The sequence below is a fragment of the Salmo trutta genome, chromosome 13, assembly GCF_901001165.1.
Source record: "Salmo trutta chromosome 13, fSalTru1.1, whole genome shotgun sequence".
Classification (NCBI taxonomy): Eukaryota; Metazoa; Chordata; class Actinopteri; order Salmoniformes; family Salmonidae; genus Salmo; species Salmo trutta.
In genome coordinates, this window is record NC_042969.1 from 66269552 (window position 1) to 66294867 (window position 25316).

General features: G+C 47.4%; 1 protein-coding gene and 1 long non-coding RNA gene across 2 annotated transcripts in view; both read left to right on the forward strand.

Annotated features, from left to right (window-relative positions):
• The window catches only part of dph1 (diphthamide biosynthesis 1), a 146967-nt gene extending 129179 nt beyond the window's left edge, over positions 1-17788 (forward strand). Inside the window, 3 exon segments of the mRNA XM_029773206.1 lie at positions 3636-3714; positions 16141-16275; positions 16697-17788. Coding sequence (XP_029629066.1) covers positions 3636-3714; positions 16141-16275; positions 16697-16795 — 313 coding nt within the window. The 3' untranslated portion in view covers positions 16796-17788.
• Positions 17789-20958: 3170 nt separating this feature from the next.
• LOC115206358 (uncharacterized) lies at positions 20959-24802 on the forward strand. The gene is made up of 2 exons (XR_003880785.1): positions 20959-21024; positions 24737-24802. It is a non-coding gene; the product is annotated as an uncharacterized LOC115206358 (long non-coding RNA).
• The last annotated feature ends 514 nt before the right edge of the window (positions 24803-25316 follow it).

Below are 25316 nucleotides of genomic sequence, written 5' to 3' on the forward strand. Positions count from 1 at the left end.
AAATGTGGCTTGTCACCTAAAACCCTCACGAACTTTTACAGATGCACAATTGAGAGCATCCTGTCAGGCTGCATCACCGCCTGGTACAGCAACTGCACTGCCCACAACCGCAAGGCTCTCCAGAGGGTGGTGCGGCCTGCACAACGCATCACCGGGGGCAAACTACCTGCCCTCCAGGACACCTACAGCACCCGATGTCACAGGAAGGCCAAAAAGATCATCAAGGACAACAACCACCCGAGCCACTGCCTGTTCAACCCACTACCATCCAGAAGGCAAGGTCAGTACAGGTGCATCAAAGCTGGGACCGAGAGACTGAATAACAGCTTCTATCTCAAGGCCATCAGACTGTTAAACAGCCATCACTAACACAGAGAGGCTGCTCCCTACATACAGACTTGAAATCATTGGCCACTTTAATAAATGGATCACTTTCTTTCTCTCTGACCTGAGCCCTAGGACCATGCCTCAGGACTACCTGGCATGATGACTCCTTGCTGTCCCCAGTCCACCTGGCCATGCTGCTGCTCCAGTTTCAACTGTTCTGCCTGCGGCTATGGAACCCTGACCTGTTCACCGGACGTGCTTGTTGCACCCTCGACAACTACTATGATAATTATTATTTGACCATGCTGGTCATTTATGAACATTTTAACATCTTGACCATGTTCTGATATAATATCCACCCGGCACAGCCAGAAGAGGACTGGCCACCCCTCATAGCCTGGTTCCTCTCTAGGTTTCTTCCTAGGTTTTTGGCCTTTCTAGGGAGTTTTTCCTAGGGAGTTTTTCCTAGCCACCGTGCTTCTTTCACATGCATTGCTTGCTGTTTGGGGTTTTAGGCTGGGTTTCTGTACAGCACTTTGAGATTTCAGCTGATGTACAAAGGGCTATATAAATAAATTTGATTTGATTTGATCACTAGTCACTTTAACAATGCCACTTTAATAATGTTTACATATCTTGCATTACTCATCTCATATGTATATACTGTGTTTTATACCATCTATTGCATCTTGCATATGCCGCTCTGTCATTGCTCATCCATATATTTGTATGTATATATTCTTATTCCATTCCTTTACTTAGATTTGTGTGTATTAGGTAGTTGTTGAGGAATTGTTAGATTACATGTTAGATATTGCTGCACTGTCAGAACTAGAAGCACAAGCATTTCGCTACACTCGCAATAACATCTGCTAACCATGTGTTTGTGACCAATAAAATTTGATTTGATTTGACTGTGACTGGAGTTATCTTTTACCTCCCTGTAGCAACCCCTCTGTTTTCCTCTTCTGTCTCTTTCCCCCTTTCTCTTTTTCTCCTCTCTTTCTCTCCCCCTGTCTCACCCTCCCTCACTCTCTCTTTTTCTCCATCTCTCTCTGTCTATGCTCCGTGGTGAGGGATCTGCGGTGCGCTAGGCAGATCTTAGCTCCGATATTGGCTGTAAATTGAATTGTGTGGCGTGCTGGGGGCCTAGCCAGCGTGGCACAGCGCATGTTCCCAGGCCAATCTGTTAAGATACTGCTCCTAAAGAGGGAGGTAGGGATTGTCCAGTCTTTCTCCCCTCGTCTTCTATCCTTCGCTTCTCTCTCCTGCACTCCCATCCACTCATTGCTTGTCTTAAAGACATGCTCCGGTACTTTGGCTACTAAGAAAGTATGTTTTAAACCTCCTGCTTTGGGCTGGATGTGTCAATGTGTAGTTCATACATCCATATTCTATGAGCAGGATTACTGTCTTACCTCAGTTAGCCACGAAATCCCTAGTTTGAAAGCGACTGTTTTCTTAAAGCTGGCCCATTTTCCATACATTTCCCCCCTAGCAATTAGAGTTCTAGCCAATGAGCTTCACCCCCCACATTTGAGTAGACAGCTAGCAAGAGGCCTGCCCAGCGTTATCCAATGAGTTTGCAGGGCGGGTCCAATGGCTCGGTGGACACAGCGGAAAGAGGGGGAGGGAGAGAGAGCAATGACATGGTCACATATCTGCACGTGTTGTACTACACCATTTTCGGGGACCACTTTTGGCTTGTGAGCGCTACTTTCAGAACTATTGGCTAAAAAGTATACAAAATACCAGAGAATCTCTTCAAGTATTCTGTGCAAATTTTGTGCTTTACTTAGCTAGTACTGGGTAACCCCTCTTTCCTGAGGCTACCAGTCATGTTTTAAGATAAACACACTCAGCTACACTATCCCCCATAATGAGTGGGGGATAGTACTCAGGCCGTTCAGTCTGATGCATGTGCTGTGTTTGCTATGTAAAGGGCCTCCAACATAGTGCACTATCTTTGACTAGGGCCAATAGGGTGCCATTTTGGACACAGCCTAAGAGTCTGAAAATACCTAAAGGTCATATCAGAACTACAGCTCTGTTCCAATCAGAACTCAGCGTCAGCATCCCAACTTCCTCCTCTGAGACTAAAGGGGAAACATCTGACTCAGCTGCCTTACAAATTAGGCTTGTGAATACTAATTCATCAAGTTTTTGTGGAGGTATTTTTCCCCAAAAAATGTATTATGATTTAAAAATGAGAGAATGTAATGCGTTTTGCCTGAGGGGGTGGAATATTTGAGTTAATCGTGACAGAGACGAGGAGTGCAGTGAGGCCTCCAGTGGTTCAGATGAAGCCCCAATCAATTCTACTGTTCAAGGAAGCAACTATGATATAAGACACAGTACAGTACTGCTACAAGGAAACAAACTGAGTGGGAGAGTGAGAGAGGATGCAGAGATACACGTTAAACTTGTGAAAGTATCCCTGAAGATGAAGCACTATGCAGTGTTTTAGAGCAAGCTTCTTTCTCCGTCTCCGACTTTCTGTACACCTGTGCACAGATTCTGAATCCATATATTTGTATTGAAATCTAGCTAGATATATGCTCTCTCATTCCTCACCGTGTCCATGTGAATACAGCTGAATCCATAAATGTGTCTGGTGTGTTACTGGTGGCTGTCTGTCTTTGGGGATAGGCAGTACAGGGAGGGGCTGTCACCGTGGAGATGGAGCTGTGGATAGCATTGATTTGTGGAAGCTAACCCCGCTCTGCCTCTCCATCCTCCCCCCAGCTGTTTACATCCTCCTCATCCTTCACTCTCACAATCACTAAGATAAACACATCTCACTGCCAACCCCCCCACCTTTCTTTTCCATCCCCCCCTCCCTCTCTCTATCTGTCTTAATGTCTCTCCCTCTGTAACACACTCCCAGCCCCCCTCCCCTCTGTCTGTCTTGCTATGTAGGCTAGCTCCGTGGAGACTGGGCTAGTGCAGCTTTTTTATTCAAGCTCACCTAACCTCTCCTCTTTGTCATACCTCTTATTCATCCTCCTCTCACACCTTCGCACCTCTCCCTGTTTCCCTGTTTGTGTTCCCCCTCTCCCCTCCTCTCTCCCCCTGTCTCCTCTCAGCATTCTTTCTTTCTCCCCCTGGAATGATGAATGTAGAGTGTGTTCAGAGTGAATCAGGACAGATCCTCTAACATATGCAGGAGATCAGGTGGAGGCAGAGCTGCCTGCAGCCCAATGCAGCAGCACAGATTCACATCATGCGCCTACCCACCCTGCTATCTGAGATGTGCACTGCCTCTTTAATGCAATCTCCCTCTTTCTCTGCTGTCTCTCTCCTTGCAGGTGGGTCCAGATCGCTTGCCCGCGTCTCTCCATTGATTGGGGCACAGCCTTCTCCAAACCCCTGCTGTCTCCCTATGAGGTAAACAGGCGTCTTACAACAGCTCGCCTCGATCCATACTGTCTACTGCTGTCATTCACTATCAAAGCACGACAAGAGCGTGCACGCACACACACACTTCTGATGACTTTTCTCCCTCAGAGCAGGCGGTGTTGTGTACCCTGTGATAAATGTGGAAAATGTCTGGTTCTGGTGTTAATATTGCAGGGGCTCATCAGTGCTGCTTGTCTCTGAGCAGGCAGGTAGCAGTCAGGCTGGTAGGGTTTATGGGACATAGGACAGGGCTGTAGGATAGATGTGCTAGGAAGGGAGAGAGGCAGGAACTGTAGGATGAATGGGGCTAGGGAGGGAGAGAGGCAGGTACTGTAGGATAGATGGGCTAGGGAGGGAGAGGGGCAGGTACAGTAGGATAGATGGGCTAGGGAGGGAGAGAGGCAGGTACTGTAGGATAGATGGGCTAGGGAGGGAGAGGGGCAGGTACTGTAGGATAGATGGGCTAGGGAGGGAGAGAGGCAGGTACTGTAGGATAGATGGGCTAGGGAGGGAGAGAGGCAGGTACTGTAGGATAGATGGGGCTAGGAAGGGAGAGAGGCAGGTACTGTAGGATAGATGGGCTAGGGAGGGAGAGAGGCAGGTACTGTAGGATAGATGGGCTAGGGAGGGAGAGAGGCAGGTACTGTAGGATAGATGGGCTAGGGAGGGAGAGAGGCAGGTACTGTAGGATAGATGGGCTAGGCAGGGAGAGAGGCAGTTACTGTAGGATAGATGGGCTAGGGTGGGCGAGAGGCAGGTACTGTAGGATAGATGGGCTAGGGAGGGAGAGAGGCAGGTACTGTAGGATAGATGGGCTAGGGAGGGAGAGGGGCAGGTACTGTAGGATAGATGGGCTAGGAAGGGAGAGAGGCAGGTACTGTAGGATAGATGGGCTAGGGAGGGAGAGGGGCAGGTACTGTAGGATAGATGGGCTAGGGAGGGAGAGAGGCAGGTACTGTAGGATAGATGGGCTAGGGAGGGAGAGGGGCAGGTACTGTAGGATAGATGGGCTAGGGAGGGAGAGAGGCAGGTACTGTAGGATAGATGGGCTAGGGAGGGAGAGAGGCAGGTACTGTAGGATAGATGGGCTAGGGAGGGAGAGGGGCAGGTACTGTAGGATAGATGGGCTAGGGAGGGAGAGAGGCAAGCTGGCTGGATGGATGGGGCTAGGGAGGGAGAGAGGCAGACAGGTTTGATGGGGCTAGGGAGGGGGAGAGGCAGGCTGGCTGGATGGGGCTGAGGGAGAGAGGCAGGCTGGCTGGATGGGGCTGAGGGAGAGAGGCAGGCTGGCTGGATGGGGTTGAAGAGAGAGGCAGGCTGGTTTGGGATGGAGGCTGGGGCTGGAGGCAGGCTGGCTGGGGCTGGAGGCAGGCTGGCTGGGGCTGGAGGCAGGCTGGCTGGGGCTGGAGGCAGGCTGGCTGGGGCTGGAGGCAGGCTGGCTGGCTGGGGCTGGAGGCAGGCTGGCTGGGGCGGGAAGCAGGCTGGCTGGCTGGGGCTGGAAGCAGGCTGGCTGGCTGGGGCTGGAAGCAGGCTGGCTGGGGCTAGGGATGGAGGCAGGCTGGCTGGGGCTGGGGAGAGGCAGGCAGGCAGGATGGGGCTGGGGAGAGAGGCAGGCAGGATGGGGCTGGGGCTGGGGAGAGAGAGAGGCAGGCTGGCTGGATGGATGGGGCTAGGGAAGGAGTGAGACAGGCTGGATGGATGGGGCTAGGGAGGGAGAGAGGCAGGCTGGCTAGATGGATGGGGCTAGGGAGGGAGAGAGGCAGGCTGGCTGAATGGATGGGGCTAGGGAGGGAGAGAGGCAGGCTGGCTGGATGGGGCTGGGGAGGGAGAGGCAGGCTGGCTGGATGGGGCTAGGGAGGGAGAGAGGCAGGCTGGCTGGTTGGGGAGGGAGGCGGGCAGGCTGGATGGGGCAGAGAAGAGAGACAGGCTGGCTGGATGGGGCTGGGGAGAGAGGCAGGCTGGCTATATGGGGCTAGGAAGAGAGGCAGGCTGGCTGGATGGGGCTGGGGAGGGAGAGGCAGGCTGGCTGGATGGGGCTAGGGAGGGAGAGAGGCAGGCTGGCTGGTTGGGGAGGGAGGCGGGCAGGCTGGATGGGGCAGAGAAGAGAGACAGGCTGGCTGGATGGGGCTGGGGAGAGAGGCAGGCTGGCTATATGGGGCTAGGAAGAGAGGCAGGCAGGCTGGATGGGGCTGAGGAGAGAGGCAGGCAGGCTGGATGGGGCTGAGGAGAGAGGCAGGCAGGCAGGCTGGATGGGGCTGGGCAGAGAGGCAGGCTGACTGGATGGGGCTGGGGAGAGAGGCAGGCTGGCTGAATGGGGCTGGGGAGAGAGGCAGGCTGGCTGGATGGGGCTGGGGAGAGAGGCAGGCTGGCTGAATGGGGCTGGGGAGAGAGGCAGGCTGGCTGGGGTTAGACAGGCAGGCTGGCTGAATGGGGCTGGGGGGAGAGAGGTAGGCTGGCTGGATTGGGCTGGGGAGAGAGGCAGGCTGGCTGAATGGGCTGAGGAGAGAGGCAGGCTGGCTAAATGGGGCTGGGGAAAGAGGCAGGCTGGGGAGAGGCATGCAGACTGTGGCTGGGGAGAGAGGCTGGCTGGCTGGCTGGCTTGATGGGGCTGGCTTGAGAGGCAGGCTAGGTGGGGCTCGGGAGAGAGGCAGGCTGGCTGAATGGGGCTGGAGAGAGAGGCAGGCTGGCTGAATGGGGCTGGGTAGAGAGGCAGGCTGGATGGGGCTGGGGGAGAGAGGTAGGCTGGCTGGTTGAGGCTGGCGAGAGAGGCAGGCTGGCTGGATGGGGCTGGGGAGAGAGGCAGGCTGGCTGGCTTTGGCTGGGGAGAGAGGCAGCGTGAATGGGGGCTAGGGAAAGAGGCAGGCTGGCTGAATGGGGCTGGGGGGAGAGAGGCAGGCTGGCTGGCTGGGGCTTGGGGGAGAGAGGCAGGCTGGCTGGCTGGGGAGAGAGGCTGGCTGAATGGGGCTGGGGAGAGAGGCAGGCTGGATGGGGCTGGGGAGAGAGGCAGGCTGGATGGGGCTGGGGAAAGAGGCATGCTGGCTAGATGGGACTGGGGAGAGAGGCAGGCTGGATGGGGCTGGGGAGAGAGGCAGGCTGGATGGGGCTGGGGAAAGAGGCATGCTGGCTAGATGGGGCTGGGGAGAGACAGGCTGGATGGGGCTGGGAAGAGAGGCAGGCATGGAGAAAGCTCTTCAGTAGGAGCCCCTATGTTCTGCCTTTCAGCTCTGTTGCTCTCAATTCGATTTTAAATTCAATGTAAGGGGCTTATTGGCATGGGAAACATATTTTTACATTGCCAAAGCAAGTGATATAGATAATTAACGAAAGTGAAATAAAAAATAAAATTAACAGTAAACATTAGTTCCAAATGAATAAATACATTTCAAATGTCATATTATGTCTATATACAGTGTTGTAATGATGTGCAAATAGTTAAAGTACAAAAGGGAAAATAAATAAACAGAAATATGGGTTATATTTACAATGGTGTTTGTTCTTCACTGGTTGCTCTTTTCTTTTCTCTCTCTCTCTCTGACTGACTGGTGTACTCCCACAGCACAGCAGACCAGCTCCCCTCGCTGGGGGCCTCGCCACACTGCACCCCAGCTGCAGCTTGTTTTTCTAACTAGAAAGAGATGGCTCTGAAGCAAATGTTTGTTTTTGTACTCCTATGGAGGTAGTGCGTCCCTTAAGACAGGCTTTGGTTGCACAGTGATATCAAGCACAGGAGTATGAATATGACGTGTGCAGCATTTTAGAGACATGAAGAGGTGTTAACGTAAGCTCTGTCAGACATTTTAGAGACATGAAGAGGTGTTAACGTAAGCGCTGTCAGACATTTTAGAGACATGAAGAGGTGTTAACGTAAGCGCTGTCAGACATTTTAGAGACATGAAGAGGTGTTAACGTAAGCGCTGTCAGACATTTTAGAGACATGAAGAGGTGTTAACGTAAGCGCTGTCAGACATTTTAGAGACATGAAGAGGTGTTAACATAAGCGCTGTCAGACATTTTAGAGACATGAGGTGTTAACATAAGCGCTGTCAGACATTTTAGAGACATGAAGAGGTGTTAACGTAAGCGCTGTCAGACATTTTAGAGACATGAAGAGGTGTTAACGTAAGCGCTGTCAGACATTTTAGAGACATGAAGAGGTGTTAACGTAAGCGCTGTCAGACATTTTAGAGATGAAGAGGTGTTAACGTAAGCGCTGTCAGACATTTTAGAGACATGAAGAGGTGTTAACATAAGCGCTGTCAGACATTTTAGAGACATGAGGTGTTAACATAAGCGCTGTCAGACATTTTAGAGACATGAAGAGGTGTTAACGTAAGCGCTGTCAGACATTTTAGAGACATGAAGAGGTGTTAACGTAAGCGCTGTCAGACATTTTAGAGACATGAAGAGGTGTTAACGTAAGCGCTGTCAGACATTTTAGAGACATGAGGTGTTAACATAAGCGCTGTCAGACATTTTAGAGACATGAAGAGGTGTTAACGTAAGCGCTGTCAGACATTTTAGAGACATGAAGAGGTGTTAACGTAAGCGCTGTCAGACATTTTAGAGACATGAAGAGGTGTTAACGTAAGCGCTGTCAGACATTTTAGAGACATGAAGAGGTGTTAACGTAAGCGCTGTCAGACATTTTAGAGACATGAAGAGGTGTTAACGTAAGCGCTGTCAGACATTTTAGAGACATGAAGAGGTGTTAACGTAAGCGCTGTCAGACATTTTAGAGACATGAAGAGGTGTTAACGTAAGCGCTGTCAGACATTACTGTTTAGAAATGAGTCATACGCTTAAAATGTACAGTTTACCTTGTGACTAAGACACTAATTGTCTTAGATATTAGTTTAGTCTCCTAATGGGAAAGGTGCCCCGTTTATGCTGCTGCTATGATATTGACTGATGCTACAGACGCTGTGTGACAGTGATTCACCCAGTAGTAATATCCCTCCCTGAAGTTCATTTGTGTTCAGAAACCTTCTGGTAAAATGTTCCCTGGCTTCCTTGACGGCCCTTTTTCAGATACTATCAATACATATGAATGATTTGCGCTGTCTGCGTTGGTATGTGTACGTTTGATAAGTTAATTCACCTCTTCTCTTCCCTGCTAATAGACTATCTGTGTTTGTTTGCCCCGCTTTCCTCTGTGGCGCATTAGGAGCTGGGGAGATGAGGAAGAGGGAGATATGGGGGGATGAGGGAGGAGTGGGAAGAGAGAGATGGGGGGAGGAGATAGTTATGGGGATGAGGGAGGAGCGGGAAGAGATAGATATGAGGGAAGAGAGGTATGGAGGGAGGAGAGGGAAGAGAGATATGGGGGAGGAGAGGGAAGAGAGATATAGGGGGATGAGGGAGGTAAGGGAGTAGATAATGGAGGAGAGGGAAGAGAGATATGAGGGATGAGAGGGAAGAGAGAGATATGGGGGGAGGAGAGGGAAGAGAGATATGGGGGGAGGAGAGGGAAGAGAGCGATATGAGGGAGGAGAGTGAAGAGAGAGATGGGGGGATGAGGGAGGAGAGGGAAGAGAGATGGGAGGAGAGTGAAGAGAGAGATGGGAGGAGAGGGAAGAGAGAGGAGGCGGGGAGAGGGAAGAGAGAGATGGGAGGAGAGGGAAGAGAGAGATATGAGGGAGTAGAGTGAAGAGAGAGATGGGGGATGAGGGAGGAGAGGGAAGAGAGATGAGGGAGGAGAGTGAAGAGAGAGATGGGGGATGAGGGAGGAGAGTGAAGAGAGATGAGGGAGGAGAGTGAAGAGAGAGATGAGGGAGGAGAGGGAAGAGAGAGATGGGAGGAGAGGGAGGAGAGGGAAGAGAGAGATATGAGGGAGGAGAGTGAAGAGAGAGATGGGGGGGTGAGGGAGGAGTGGGAAGAGAGAGATGGGAGGAGAGGGAAGAGAGAGATAGGGGGGTGAGGGAGGAGAGAGAAGAGAGAGATGGGAGGAGTGGGAGGAGAGTGAAGAGAGAGATGGGGGATGCGGGAGGAGAGTGAAGAGAGTGAAGAGAGTGAAGAGAGAGATGGGGGGGTGAGGGAAGAGAGTGAAGAGAGAGATGGGGGAGGAGAGGGAAGAGAGAGATGGGGGAGTGAGGGAAGAGAGTGAAGAGGGAGATGGGAGGAGAGGGAGCAGTGGTTATTTTCAGAGCGTCTCATGTTATATTTATAGTCAATAAGACACACTTGCCTCCTGTCAGTGAAGGGATTAGCAGGAGCAGCTAGTTTACACAGGGAGAGGGAGGGAGGGAGGGAGGGAGGGAGGGAGGAGATGGAGGGAGGGAGGGAGGAGATGGATGGGAGCTGGAGAGGGGAGATGAGAGGAAAGGAAAGGGGAAAAGAGATGAAAGAAAAATGAGTGATTGATAAGAATACATTACATTATTGACTAGGGCTGTGATGATACCAGTATTGCGATATTCTTTCCATGGCAAAAATGAAAACACGAAGCAGACAACTCTGGTCCTTTAAAAACCTGCTGTATGTAAAATACTGTGTGATATATCTTGGTAAATAAATACATGTGACTCTGGATGACAACTAAATGAAGTTTATTTCCAGCATTAGGGCTGTTTTCCTGAAGTTAAATCCGGTTTGTGTTTTGTTTCCTTGCCACAATACTGGTATCGTCCAGGCTCTAGTATTGACATGGTTTAACTTGATAACAAAGGGGAAATTATTAAAATTGTAGGCAGAACATGTACAATACAAGAGTTGTTATCATTTACATAATTGTTTATCAAATTTAATCTCTCCATGACCCGTGTCTTTTTAATAGAGATAATTGGAAAATCTTCTGTATTATAAATTGAATTCTCTTTTTATCTCTATCTTAATGTTCACTAATGCCATTCATATCCAGTATGAATCATTGGCTCAAAGTAATTCTCGCACATGGTAATGCACTGTGTGTTAGTTCCTCTGCAACACCTGTTTTTCTCTGCACTACAGTGTGTGTGTCCTAAATGACACCCTATTCCTTATATAGTGCACTATAAAGGCTATTCCATAGATAGTGCACTATAAAGAGGCGATTCCCTATATAGTGCACTATAAAGGTTATTCCCTATCTAGTGCACTATAAAGCCCTATATAGTGCACTATAAAGGGAATAGGGTGCCATTTAGGAAGCAGAGAGTTAGGTAGGTAGAAATAAAGTGACATCTCCGCTCAGTATTTTGACGCCTGTCTGGCATCTGTGAAGTTAGACATTGTCCCATGGTTCTCTGAATTAAGCTGTGCCCCATACAGCACTCTTCTCCCTCACTGTTCCTTCTCAGCCAACACTAACACTTCTGCCTCTCCATCAGCCCACTCCCTCCTTCAATGACATACCAATGGCAGTCATTTGTGGAAATTACTAGGAATTCAAATCATGAATTGAAAAGAACCTTGATGACAACTACAGGCAGCTCAGTAATTAAATCCTATACATGTTCTCAATGGAAAATGACTGCAATGGAACTGGCCCCAAGCCTTGATTATGAACTATGTACAGTGTGATGGGCTGTATGTACAGTATGATCGGTTGTATGTACAGTATGATCGGCTGTATGTACAGTATGATCGGCTGTATGTCCAGTATGATGGGCTGTATGATCGGCTGTATGTACAGTATGATGGGCTGTATGTACAGTATGATGGGCTGTATGTACAGTGTGATGGGCTGTATGTACAGTATGATGGGCTGTATGTACAGTGTGATGGGCTGTATGTACAATATGATGGGCTGTATGTACAGTATGATCGGCTGTATGTACAGTATGATCGGCTGTATGTACAGTATGATGGGCTGTATGTACAGTATGATCGGCTGTATGTACAGTATGATGGGCTGTATGTACAGTATGATCGGCTGTATGTACAGAATGATGGGCTGTATGATCGGCTGTATGTACAGTGTGATGGGCTGTATGTACAGTATGATGGGCTGTATGTACAGTATGATCGGCTGTATGTACAGTATGATCGGCTGTATGTACAGTATGATGGGCTGTATGTACAGTATGATCGGCTGTATGTACAGTATGATGGGCTGTATGATCGGCTGTATGTACAGTATGATGGGCTGTATGATCGGCTGTATGTACAGTATGATGGGCTGTATGTACAGTATGATGGGCTGTATGTACAGTATGATCGGCTGTATGTACAGTATGATGGGCTGTATGATGGGCTGTATGTACAGTATGATGGGCTGTATGATCGGCTGTATGTACAGTATGATGGGCTGTATGTACATTGTGATGGGCAGTATGATGGGCTGTATGTACAGTATGAAGGGATGTATGTACAGGATGATGGGCAGTATGATGGGCAGTATGATGTACAGTATGATGGGCTGTATGTGCAGTATGATGGGCTGTATGTACAGTATGAAGGGATGTATGTACAGGATGATGGGCAGTATGATGGGCTGTATGATGTACAGTACGATGGGCTGTATGTGCAGTATGATGGGCTGTATGTACAGTGTGATGGGCTGTATGTACAGTATGATCAGCTGTATGTACAGTATAATCGGCTGTATGTACAGTATGATCGGCTGTATGTACAGTATGATCGGCTGTATGTACAGTATGATGGGCTGTATGTACAGTATGATGGGCTGTATGATCGGCTGTATGTATAGTATGATGGGCTGTATGTACAGTATGATGGGCTGTATGATGGGCTGTATCTACAGTATGATGGGCTGTATGATGGGCTGTATCTACAGTATGATGGGCTGTATGATGGGCTGTATCTACAGTATGATGGGCTGTATGATGGGCTGTATGTACTGAATGATGGGCAGTATGATGGGCTGTGTGTACGGTATGATGGGCAGTATGTTGGGAAGTATGATGGGAAGTATGATGGGCAGTATGATGGGAATATGTTGGGAAGTATGATGGGCAGTATGTTGGGAAGTATGATGGGCAGTATGTTGTGCTGTGTGTACGGTATGTTGGGCAGTATGATGGGCAGTAGGATGGGCTGTGTGTATGGTATGATGGGCAGTATGTTGGGCAGTATCATGGGCTGTGTGTACGGTATGTTGGGCAGTATGATGGGCAGTATGTTGGGAAGTATGATGGGCAGTATGTTGGGCAGTATGATGGGCAGTATGTTGGGCAGTATGTTGGGAAGTATGATGGGCAGTATGTTGGGAAGTATGATGGGCAGTATGTTGGGAAGTATGATTGGCAGTATGTTGGGAAGTATGATGGGCAGTATGATTGGCAGTATGTTGGGAAGTATGATGGGCAGTATGTTGGGCAGTATGATGGGAAGTATGATGGGCAGTATGTTGGGCAGTATGATGGGAAGTATGATGGGCAGTATGATGGGAAGTATGATGGGCAGTATGTTGGGAAGTATGATGTGCAGTATGTTGGGCAGTATGTTGGGCAGTATGTTGGGCAGTATGTTGGGCAGTATGTTGGGCAGTATGATGGGCAGTATGATGGGCAGTATGATGGGCAGTATGTTGGGGAGTATGATGGGCAGTATGATGGGCAGTATGATGGGCAGTATGATGGGCAGTATGATGGGCAGTATGTTGGGGAGTATGATGGGCAGTATGATGGGCAGTATGTTGGACAGTATGATGGGCAGTATGATGGGCAGTATGTTGGGCAGTATGTTGGGAAGTATGATGGGCAGTATGATGGGAAGTATGATGGGCAGTATGATGGGCAGTATGATGGGAAGTATGATGGGAAGTATGATGGGCAGTATGATGGGCAGTATGTTGGGCATTATGATGGGCAGTATGATGGGCTGTATGATGTGCAGTATGATGGGCTGTATGTACAGAGTGATGGTCTGTATGTTCAGTATAATGGGCTGTATGTGCTGTATGATGGGCAGTATGATGGGCTGTGTGTTCAGTATGATGGGCTGTATGTGCAGTATGATGGGCTGTATGTTCAGTATAATGGGCTGTATGTGCTGTATGATGGGCAGTATGATGGGCTGTATGTGCAGTATGATGGGCTGTATGATGGTCTGTATGTTCAGTATGATGGGCTGTATGTGCAGTATGATGGGCTGTATGTACAGAATGATGGTCTGTATGTTCAGTATAATGGGCTGTATGTGCTGTTTGATGGGCTGTATGTACAGTATGATGGGCTGTATGATGGGCTGTATCTACAGTATGATGGGCTGTATGTTCAGTATGATGGGCTGTATGTACTGAATGATGGGCTGTGTGTACGGTATGATGGGCTGTATGATGGGCTGTATGATGGGCTGTGTGTACGGTATGATGGGCTGTATGTACTGAATGATGGGCTGTATGATGGGCTGTATCTACAGTATGACGGGCTGTATGATGTGCTGTATGTACTGAATGATGGGCAGTATCTACAGTATGATGGGCTGTATGATGGGCTGTATCTACAGTATGATGGGCTGTATGTACTGAATGATGGGCAGTATGATGGGCTGTGTGTACAGTATGAAGGGATGTATGTACAGTATGATGGGCAGTATGATGGGCTGTATTTACAGTATGATAGGCAGTATGTTGGGAAGTATGTTGGGAAGTATGATGGGCAGTATGATGGGCTGTATGTACAGTATGAAGGGATGTATGTACAGTATGATGGGCAGTATGATGGGCTGTATGTACAGTATGATGGCCTGTATGATTGGCTGTATGTACAGTATGATGGGCTGTATGTACAGTATGATGGGCAGTATGATGGGCTGTATGTACAGTATGAAGGGATATATGTACAGTATGATGGGCAGTATGATGGGCTGTATATACAGTATGATGGGCTGTATGTTCAGTATGATGGGCTGTATGATGGGCTGTATCTACAGTATGATGGGCTGTATGATGGTCTGTATGTTCAGTATGATGGGCTGTATCTACAGTATGATGGGCTGTATGATGGTCTGTATGTTCAGTATGATGGGCTGTATGATGGTCTGTATGTTCAGTATGATGGGCTGTATCTACAGTACGATGGGCTGTATGATGGTCTGTATGTTCAGTATGATGGGCTGTATCTACAGTATGATGGGCTGTATGATGGGCTGTATCTACAGTATGATGGGCTGTATGATGGGCTGTATCTACAGTATGATGGGCTGTATGATGGGCTGTATGTACTGAATGATGGGCAGTATGATGGGCTGTGTGTACGGTATGATGGGCAGTATGTTGGGAAGTATGATGGGAAGTATGATGGGCAGTATGATGGGAATATGTTGGGAAGTATGATGGGCAGTATGTTGGGAAGTATGATGGGCAGTATGTTGGGCTGTGTGTACGGTATGTTGGGCAGTATGATGGGCAGTAGGATGGGCTGTGTGTATGGTATGATGGGCAGTATGTTGGGCAGTATCATGGGCTGTGTGTACGGTATGTTGGGCAGTATGATGGGCAGTATGTTGGGAAGTATGATGGGCAGTATGTTGGGCAGTATGATGGGCAGTATGTTGGGCAGTATGTTGGGAAGTATGATGGGCAGTATGTTGGGAAGTATGATGGGCAGTATGTTGGGAAGTATGATGGGCAGTATGTTGGGAAGTATGATGGGCAGTATGTTGGGCAGTATGTTGGGAAGTATGATGGGCAGTATGTTGGGAAGTATGATGGGCAGTATGATGGGCAGTATGTTGGGCAGTATGTTGGGCAGTATGATAGGCAGTATGTTGGGAAGTATGATGGGCAGTATGTTGGGCAGTATGTTGGGAACTATGATGGGCAGTATGTTGGGAAGTATGATGGGCAGTATGATGGGCAGTATGATGGGCAGTATGTTGGGCAGTATGTTGGGCAGTATGATAGGCAGTATGTTGGGAAGTATGATGGGCAGTATGTTGGGCAGTATGATGGGAAGTATGATGGGCAGTATGTTGGGCAGTATGATGGGCAGTATGATGGGCAGTATGATGGGAAGTATGATGGGCAGTATGATGGGAAGTATGATGGGCAGTATGTTGGGAAGTATGATGGGCAGTATGTTGGGAAGTATGATGTGCAGTATGTTGGGCAGTATGTTGGGCAGTATGATGGGCAGTATGATTGGCAGTATGATGGGCAGTATGTTGGGCAGTATGTTGGGCAGTATGTTGGGCAGTATGTTGGGCAGTATGTTGGGCAGTATGATGGGCAGTATGATGGGCAGTATGTTGGGCAGTATGATGGGCAGTATGATGGGCAGTACGTTGGGCAGTATGATGGGAAGTAAGATGGGCTGTATGATGGGCAGTATGTTGGTCTTTAGTAAAAGGACATTATGTTGGTCTGTAGTAAAATGACATGATTAATGAATGGATTGCTAGAAGCCCTCTGTCTTGTTTGTGTTGTTTGTGTTTGCAGATGATCTATGTTTAACCTCTGTCTTCTCTCCTGTCTTTCCCTCTGCTGTCCTGTCCTCTCTGCTCTGCTCTCCCTCCCCTCTTCTCCTCTACCAGGCAGCTGTGGCTCTGCAGCAGGTGGGCTGGCAGGAGGTGTACCCCATGGACTTCTACTCCAATCAGAGCCTGGGGCCATGGGCGCCCAACCACCCCGACAACCAACCAGCTCGGCCCACCCACAAACAGACACAGGTGAGTAGGGCAGAAGATGAATGACATGGGGGGGGGGGGGGGGGGTGAAATCAAGTGTGTCCAAAATGCTTGAAGCCTCTCGTGTGTGTGTGTTATGTGCCTTAAATGGAAGCACTTACTGAGAGCGAGCGCGTCACCATGGTGACACCCAGCGGTACACTGACAACAGAACACATTTAATGATTTTACATTTCTTCTTTGATTTGTGTTGATTCAAAGTTGCATATCTGACCCTGTTTGAAATTATGTTTAATGACTTGTAAATGTCAACATTCAAATGTATGCATTCCCTTTGGATGAATATTTCCTTGCTATGAACATTCCTTGTGAGTTTTCTTGTCATTGTATCAGGGGTAGGTACTATTAGGGGTAGGCACTGTCACAGTCCAAATGTTAACTCTCTCCCACTGTTTCCCTACAGAAGACTGGCTCACAGCCAGCCCCTACCTCCACTCCCTCACAGCAGTCTAAACTGTGTGGACAGAACCAGTTCGCCCCTTTTGGCTGTCAGGGAGAATGACATGTACACCTCCACTTCTGGCTGCCAACCAGCTCTTATCATGGCTATCTGTTGGAGCCAGGCCAGCCTAGAGTGAGTCTATCTACCACGCTCAGGAGGGCTTTCACTCTGAGCCCTGCTCAACACCTCACCTCCCCCAGGAGACCGTGAACCAGAGACACTTCACCTCAGATACCCCTCCATTATATTTACTGTCCTGATGGAATGGACTGGACTGCATCAATGTTTGAGAGAGCGAGAGAGAGACAGACAGGAGGATAATACAGAAGGATATTCTATATTTTAACCAACTTGTCTACCAATCAGTAGCAGTTAGAAGTGTGTGCTCCTGGTTAGTGAGCTCCTGGTTAGGGCTGTGTATTAGTCAGTCACGACTTGCTCTCCACTCATCATTTATTAATGACGGGAGTCTTTCAATGGAACATTGTGAGTGACTCACTAGAGGTGTGTGTGAGTGAGTGATGTGGTCTAGGCTGGTTCCCTGAGTACATCTCCCTAGGTTATCTACCACAGTCTCTTTGATGTCACACGTACAGCACCCCTCTGATGTCACAAGACCTGCTGTGCTGCAGCTTCTACTCAGATCAGTCACAGCGGCATCTCATTCGAAACACAAGCAGGTGCTAGATACGGCTTGTCCCACCAGATGCCCAGGTCCTCGATGTTGTATTGGGTAACGTGCTACGTCACTGTATATAATATCACATTACGCCATGCTCGACACCTCAACGTTTCCCTCACAAGGCTAGCTAGTGAGTTATAAAGGTGTTTGTTTGCTGGCTGTTGTCTTGTTGGTTTGAATAGAAGCATTGGAAAACAGTTCTTTCAGTTGAGGTATAATTGACATATTGGGAGGTGGGGATTTGGCAGGAGATTGCATTCAACAGCTAAATAAAGAATCTAACCTCCCTAATGCTTGTAGGATCTGCAGAGAAAATATCAAAGTTAATTAAGCTGAGTAAACTTTTGTGGATTGCAAAGCCAAACTCTGAATATCCTCTCTAGTGTCTCTCTTCGCCGATTACTTCTTTATTGTCCAGTGTCTGGATCCTTACCCACAGAGAATCCCTACCTACATCTTTGAAAACATAAACACTATAGCACTGTACCTTACCACAACCCTGGGATATGTTTATTAAGCACAGGCAGGGAATAATGTTTTGAAATGGAGACAGAAATGAGCATGCTAAATCAATATGTCTAGGTAGTACTTCCTCTGTTTCAAACTATTTGCTTTTGTTTCTTGGTAACTGAAGTAACCCAAGTATTTGCACCACCTCCGCTCTCAGACTTGCCTTCCACAGAGACTCTGATCCAATGCAAATATATGGCCAAATGCAAACATGTTATGTGAGAAAAGTCTCCCCATATGATCTGTGGTGTATTGTCAGACTTATTGCACAACTGGTTCATTGGACCAGAGATGTAGTGGGAGGCAGTGGCCACTAGATGGAGCTCTCTGCATAGCCAGTGTGTTTTAGCCCCACTCTGATAGTGCTGCTAAATCACCAGAGCTCATGGGGGATTGATTTATCAGTGTTTTGTATGGCAGTGTAGTGGGTGAGTGTGCTTGGGGGTGTCCTTCCAAGAACCCTGTGTGCTTTTTGTATTCACTGTGTGTAATTGTTTCCAGATGTTTGGGGAATGTGACTCCACTCTCTTCCATCTCCCTTGGCATCCCTCCCCCTCTCCCTCTCTCTCCAAATGTTTTTGCCATCATGTTTCTTCTGCCAGCAGCTCCCCATTTCCTGTCCCTAGGGCAGGATTGGCCAGGGTGGGGTTATAGAGGGGTTATGACTGCTTTTGACTGCTTATGAGCTTCCTGTGCACATGTGTCACGTGGCTAAGTCATTTCAGTTGAATGCATTCAGTTGTACAATTGTCTTGGTATTTCCCTTTCCTTTCTCAAAGACAAAAGGTGTCATGGATCACGTAGGGTTTGACTGCTATCAGTTTGCGTTGTACGGTCAGCTGGTGTTTATTGTAGCCTCAGACCCTATGTTGGTCACCCAAAACCATTATATGGTGATAAAACCTTCTGCAATATCGATATCCCCCAAATACAATAAAACATTTGAGACCTCTTAAGATATGTGTTAATATATAGGTCATAGTGTATCGCAGGAGGTTGGTGGGACCTTAATTGGGGAGGACAGGCTCAGGGTTTCAGCTGGAGCGGCATCAGTGGAATGGTATCAAATATATCAAACTCATGGTTTCTATGTGTTTGAGGACATTCCATTTGCTCTGTTCCAGCCATTATTATGAGCCATCCTCCCCTCAGCAGCCTCCACTGTAGTATATCTTAAATAGCACTTTTGTAAAACCCAAAGATGTGTTGCACCAGCTGATTGCTTACTTTCAGACTCCTAGTATGTGCTTGTTTGTTTGTTTGTTTGTTTTTCTGGTCCAGAGAAGGCTCCTCAGAGGAGGAAGGGGAGGACCATTCTCCTCAGTGAATTTCATGCAAATAAAATTGTAAAACATTTAAAAAGTGATCCTTTTCAGATAAAACTGTATTAAATATATTCATGTCACCAAATAATTTATTAAAACGCACTGTTTTGCAATGAAGGTCTACAGTAGTCTCAACAGCACTCTGTAGGGTAGCACCATGGTGTAGTCAGAGGACAGCTAGCTTCTGTCCTCCTCTGGGTACATTGACTTCAATACCAAACCTAGGAGTCTCATGGTTCTCACCCCCTTCCATAGACTTACACAGTAATTATGGCAACGTCCAGAGGATGTCCTCCAACCTATCAGAGCTCTTGCAGCATCAACTGACATGTTGTCCACCCAATCAAAGGATCAGAGAATGAATGAACTGCTTACTGACTGTACACTGTAACTTTACTGCATAATTGTAGCGGGTTTACTAATGCGTTAGTTCTATTAGCTATGTTGACTATGACGTTACTTTAGCTAATATGGTGACAACAATGTAGGCTGCGTGTAGTGTTTATGATATGGTTTGGCTTGTATAGGTTTTTTCACCTGGTCACATACAGCTGATGTGTTGTGCATTGAAGTCCAAAAGTGGAGGGGAAAGGTGAGAGGAGGAGAGCACATAGATGCGAGAAGGGATACAATGTGGCTGCTATGAAAGTGAACCATGTTTATTCGTGATCAGGTGTGTATTCATTCCGCTGATTCTGTGGAAAAATGTTTCTTAAACAGAAGCAAACGGAGCGAAAAGGGGATAAACAACTGAATTTGTCTAATAGAAACTGGTTTGCAACTGTTGGACTAATTATTCTACCCTAGATCAGCTAGATGCAGGGAAGAGTGTGCAAGGTGGTATTGAATGTGTCACTGTCTGTCACCTCAACATTTTCTCTTGACCTGTGTGCACCTACGTTGTAAACTATCATTCATAGGCTAGGTTGTAGCAACCTCATGATGGGTACAGGGAAAATTCAAGAATCATGTAGTAACCTAAACTTATCACTGTTACATTGAGCTGGGTGTATGGAATATGAATGACAGTCATCCAATATGCTGTAATAGAAATAAGATGAGCTCATGAAAAATAAAAATTGTCCTCATCATAAACGTCACCGACCACAACTGGTCTGGTGGTGGGTGTTTGTCACCTGTTAGGAAAGAGGCAACGCTCCACGTGATGTATTCATCTACTCATTTATTTTCATGACAACGGAGAAGCTGAGTCACAGTAGCCTCCTTCCACTCTCCCTTCATCTCCAATGACCCCATCAGTCCCTGTTGCCCTCCTGTGTACAGAACATTCACTCAGAGGTCAGACATCTTTAGAGGGACTGATCGTCATTTGCGCCATCCTCGCTCCACCTCTTTCATTTTGTCATCCTTCTGTTTCCGGGGTTGTTCATCTACAAACGCTAGACACACTTTTGCTATTTTGACAAGTTGCACAACAACAAAGGGGAGAGTGAGGGAGCAGGGGATTGTGCAACTTTGTTTTTGTTGTTTTTCTGCCAAAGTGACTTGGAGGCGATGTGTGTGGACTCCAGACGATGTGACTGGGCCAGCCACGGCTGGAGGAGCGCAGGCGTGTCCGGAGACTGTATAAAAAGAGCCAGGCTCCTGTCCTGTCGAGGGTAACGGTCAGCCCAAGGTCTCTCCGTCCCTCCACACCTGGAACATTCCATTTAGAATATTATATCACTACAAAGAAGAGGATCTGGTTCATTTGACTGCTGAATTTTGGTGACCTGGTTGTTCGTTATGTCGGTAAGACTGTGTGACTACGGGTAGGTATTATGTTGTATGCTGTGAAACCCAACTCTTTGTGCAGCATTGGTATGTTAACATGGCATTTGTGGCAGCTTTTTCAATGTTGTATCTACAGTGGAAAAATATGATTATAAGCATACTAACAGTCTCAATTTAAGAGTATTGCTGTCAAATTAGATTGCTACTGTATGATGTGTAATACTATCCAGTATCGTCTACTTTCCCCAATGTTATGTGGCCCACTGTGCCCAAAATGCTTGACGCCTCTGGTCTGTGTGGTGATATATCTATGAAGGCCAGGGGCAGGGCTGGCAGGGCCTTGGCAGAACAACTCTACTGTATCCTGCTGCCACATCTGGCCCTCTGGCTGCAGGCCTAAAGACTCAGAATGCAGGCTTGCATTCCAAATCACAAGCTATTCCCTATGTAGTGCACTATGTAGGGAATAGGGTGCCATTTGAGACGGTTACAGAGACCCCGGGCTGGGGACAGGGAGCTTGGGGCTGGGAGAGGGGGGTGGGAGGCTGAGGGCTGGCAGATGGGGGTTGGGAGGCTGAGGGGAGGGAGAGGGGGGTGGGAGGTTGAGGGCTGGGTGAGGCCTTTGCCACATTGGTAGGAAAACAAACAGCTGAATGTGGGCATTCCTGAGGGGAGGAACGATGGAATTAGACGAGTTCAGTGGGTAAGATATGTCACATGACATTGATCAAGGAAGAATACAATGTAAAAGGACCATCTTGGCCTGACTTATTTGCAGTTCCAAATAATTAGTACACGTATCATCAGCATACAATTAGATGGAAGTTAACTAAGGGGGAAGTTTATTGTCATAAATGTTCATGATTATTCAGTGTTTTCAGCTCCACCGGGATCTGTAAGTGTTAATGTGAGAAAAAGCTGATGTGTGTGGGTGTGGGCAGAATGTGTGTGGGCACGGACAGAATAGATAGGAATGTGAAGGAACGTTGTTAGGAGGTTGGATAAAAAACTTTGATGGAGGAAAAATGAAGTGTTGTAAAGATATGAGTAATTCTGTGTGGGAGGTCAGCCTGTCTCTTATCAGCCTGCTAAATGCCAGCCCAGCACAATGCTGCCATGGATTATCCCTCTAGTGCTTTTAAATACCTGTACAAAAAGACTGCTTCATTGTCTGTGTTTTTCTTCTCTCATAGTTTCTCTATAATTCAATCATTTCCTCACACTCTCATTCACACTTAATCTCCTTAGTGACAAACTGTGTCTTTAGGGCATTATTGAAGTGCTGACATGACATAGTGTAAACTGGTATAGTGCCTTAGTAATAATAATAATTGGAGAATGATTTTCCCTGCATTTATGCACACACACACACACACACACACACACACACACACACACACACACACACAAAACCCCTAGGCGAAGTATGGAGAGTCCACACAGGGAATCCCTAGTAGACATTAGCATTACTGCCATGTGGTTGTCGTGCCCCTCAGTCTGATGAAAGGTCAGCCTATCTCAGGACTGGTAAGAAGACACTACTGGCATTCAGGCTACTGCCATTCACTTTGTTACAGGCTGCATCCCAAATGGCACCATATTCCTATAGTGCACTCCTTTTGCCCTGGGGCAGGGCCCATAGAGGGCCATTTAGGATGCACCCACAGTGTCCTAAGTTGTCATGTATTAAAGATACTTTTGGTCATTCAGTGTATGTGGACAACTGCTCATCGAACATCTCATTCCAAAATCACGGGCATGGAGATGGTCCCCGCCTTTGCTGCTATAAGAGCCTCCACTCTTCTGGGAAGGCTTTCCACTAGATGTTTGAACATTGCTGCAAGGACTTGCTTCCATTCAGCCACAAGAGCATTAGTGAGGTCGGGCTCTGATGTTGGGCGAATAGGCCTGGCTCGCAGTCGGCATTCCAATTCATCCCAAAGGTGTTCAATGGGGTTGAGGTCAGGGCTTTGTTCAGGCCAGTCAAGTTCTTCCATACCGATCTCGACAAACCATTTCTGTATGGATCTCACTTTTCTGCACGGGGGCATTGTCATGCTGAAACAGGAAAGGAAGGTTGTTAGGAGGTTCCAACCACAAAGTTGGAAGCACAGAATCATCTAGAATGTCATTGTTTGCTGTAGCTTTAAGATTTCCCTTCACTGGAACTAAGGGGCCTAGCCCAAACCATGAAAAATAGCCCAGACTATTATTCCTCCTCCACCAAACTTTACAGTTAGCACTATGCATTCGGACAGGTAGCGTTCTCCTGGCATCCGCCAAACCCAGATTAGTTCGTTGGACTGCCAGGTGGTGAAGCGTGATTCATCACTCCAGAGAAGGCGTTTCCACTGCTCCAGAGTCCAATGGCGGTGAGCTTTACACCACTCCAGCCGACCCTTGGCATTGTGCATGGTGATCTTAGGCTTGTGTGCAGCTGCTCGGCCACGTAAACCCGTTCTTGTGCTATATTGCAACTGAGGACAAATTATTTTTACACGCTTCAGCACTCGGCAGTCCTGTTCTGTGAGCTTGTGTTACCTACCACTTCGCGGCTGAGCCGTTGTTGCTCCTAGACGTTTCCACTTCACAATAACACTTACAGTTGACTGGGGCAGCTCTAACAGGGCAGATATTTGACAAACTGACATGTTAGAAAGGTGGCATCCTATGACGGTGCCATGTTGAATGTCACTGAGCTCTTCAGTAAGGCCATTCTACTGCCAATGTTTGTCTATGGAGATTGCATGGCTGTTTGCTTCATTTTATACACTTGCTAGCAACGTGTGTGGCTGAAATAGCCGAATCCACTAATTTGAAGGGGTGTCCACTTACTTTTGTATATATTGTCTGTGTAGAAGGAATTGGTGCTCATCAATCCCCTGTCTGTCTGTTCGACCATTAGTCTGCGCTCTCCTCTCTGAACAGTAAGACCTTATGTGCTGTCAAAGTGGAGCATCAGCATATAGCCTCTTACAGTACAGGGAGTAGGGCCACTCCTAATCATGAGGACTGCACTCAGCCTAGCAGCCTTGGGAGGACGTTCACACCACATCTACAGGCGTACGTAGTGCAGATCCTATCAAGGGCCCTATGTATCAAGCGTCTCAGAGTAGTATTGCTAATTTTAGGGTCTGTTTTGCCTTTTAGATGACAATGAATAAGGGGGGACCTGATCCTAGATCACCACTCCTACTCTGAGATGCTTTATATACAGGTCCCAAACTAAAGGAAACGCCAACATAAAGTGTCTTAATAGGGTATTGGGCAGCCAGAACAGCTTCAATGCACCTCGGCATAGTTTCTACAAGTGTCTGGAACTCTATTGGAAGGATGCGACACCATTCTTCCATGAGAAATTATATCATTTGGTGTTTTGTTAGTGGTGGTGGAAAACGCTGTCTCAGGCGTGGCTCCAGAATCTCCCATGCATGTTAAATTGGGTTGAGATCTGGTGACTGAGACAACCATGGCATATGGTTTATATCATTTTCATGCTCATCAAACCATTCAGTTACCCCTCATGCCCTGTGGATGGGGGCATTGTCACCCTATGGGGGCATATACTTTGTATCCTTCATTTACTCAAGTGTTTCCATTATTTTGGCAGTTACCTGTATATGCCGTTACTCCAAAGCAGACAGGTCAACAGGAGTAAAAAAAAGACAAAGACAAAATGCATGTTCATCATTTTATAAAATGCTAATTGAATACATAACATTTATTTCTATTAAACTGTGTTGCTTTTAGGTGAAGAAGAAGCAGGAAAACCAGAGACAGTAGGAAATAGAAGATCAGAACCACCTGTATAAAGAAGGAAGTCAGAAAAAGATCTACAGACATAATGGAGATAAAAACATACTTCAGTATCCTCATGAAGAACTGATTGTAGCTGTTGACGTGATCTGTATTCTACAGAACTGCTCTGTTCCTACCAGGGCTTATGTGGGCTGGTGAAAATAGATGACATGTTAGAGTTCAGTGTACTCCCTGTGCTTCACGCTGTCTTTCATTTTTAGCTTATAAGTGTGTACCTAACCCAGGGCTGTGCTCTGATGATAAACACTCAGTAACTACAGGAATCTCCTTCATCAGCTCCACTTCTTTCCTCTCCCCTCAAGGATATGTGTTTAATATATATTTGTGACGGATCCTTGAATGATTAAGGGTAATATCTCAATTGGCAGAATACATCAGAATCCAGATAACACCACTGTTGTCATGCACAAGTTATCAAGTTCACGTTGCTCTCTTTCACAGGCCTGGGGGATCAATGTCCTGTATTATGCTACTGCAAATAGGCTGGGCTCTTTCTGCACTGTCTAACTGC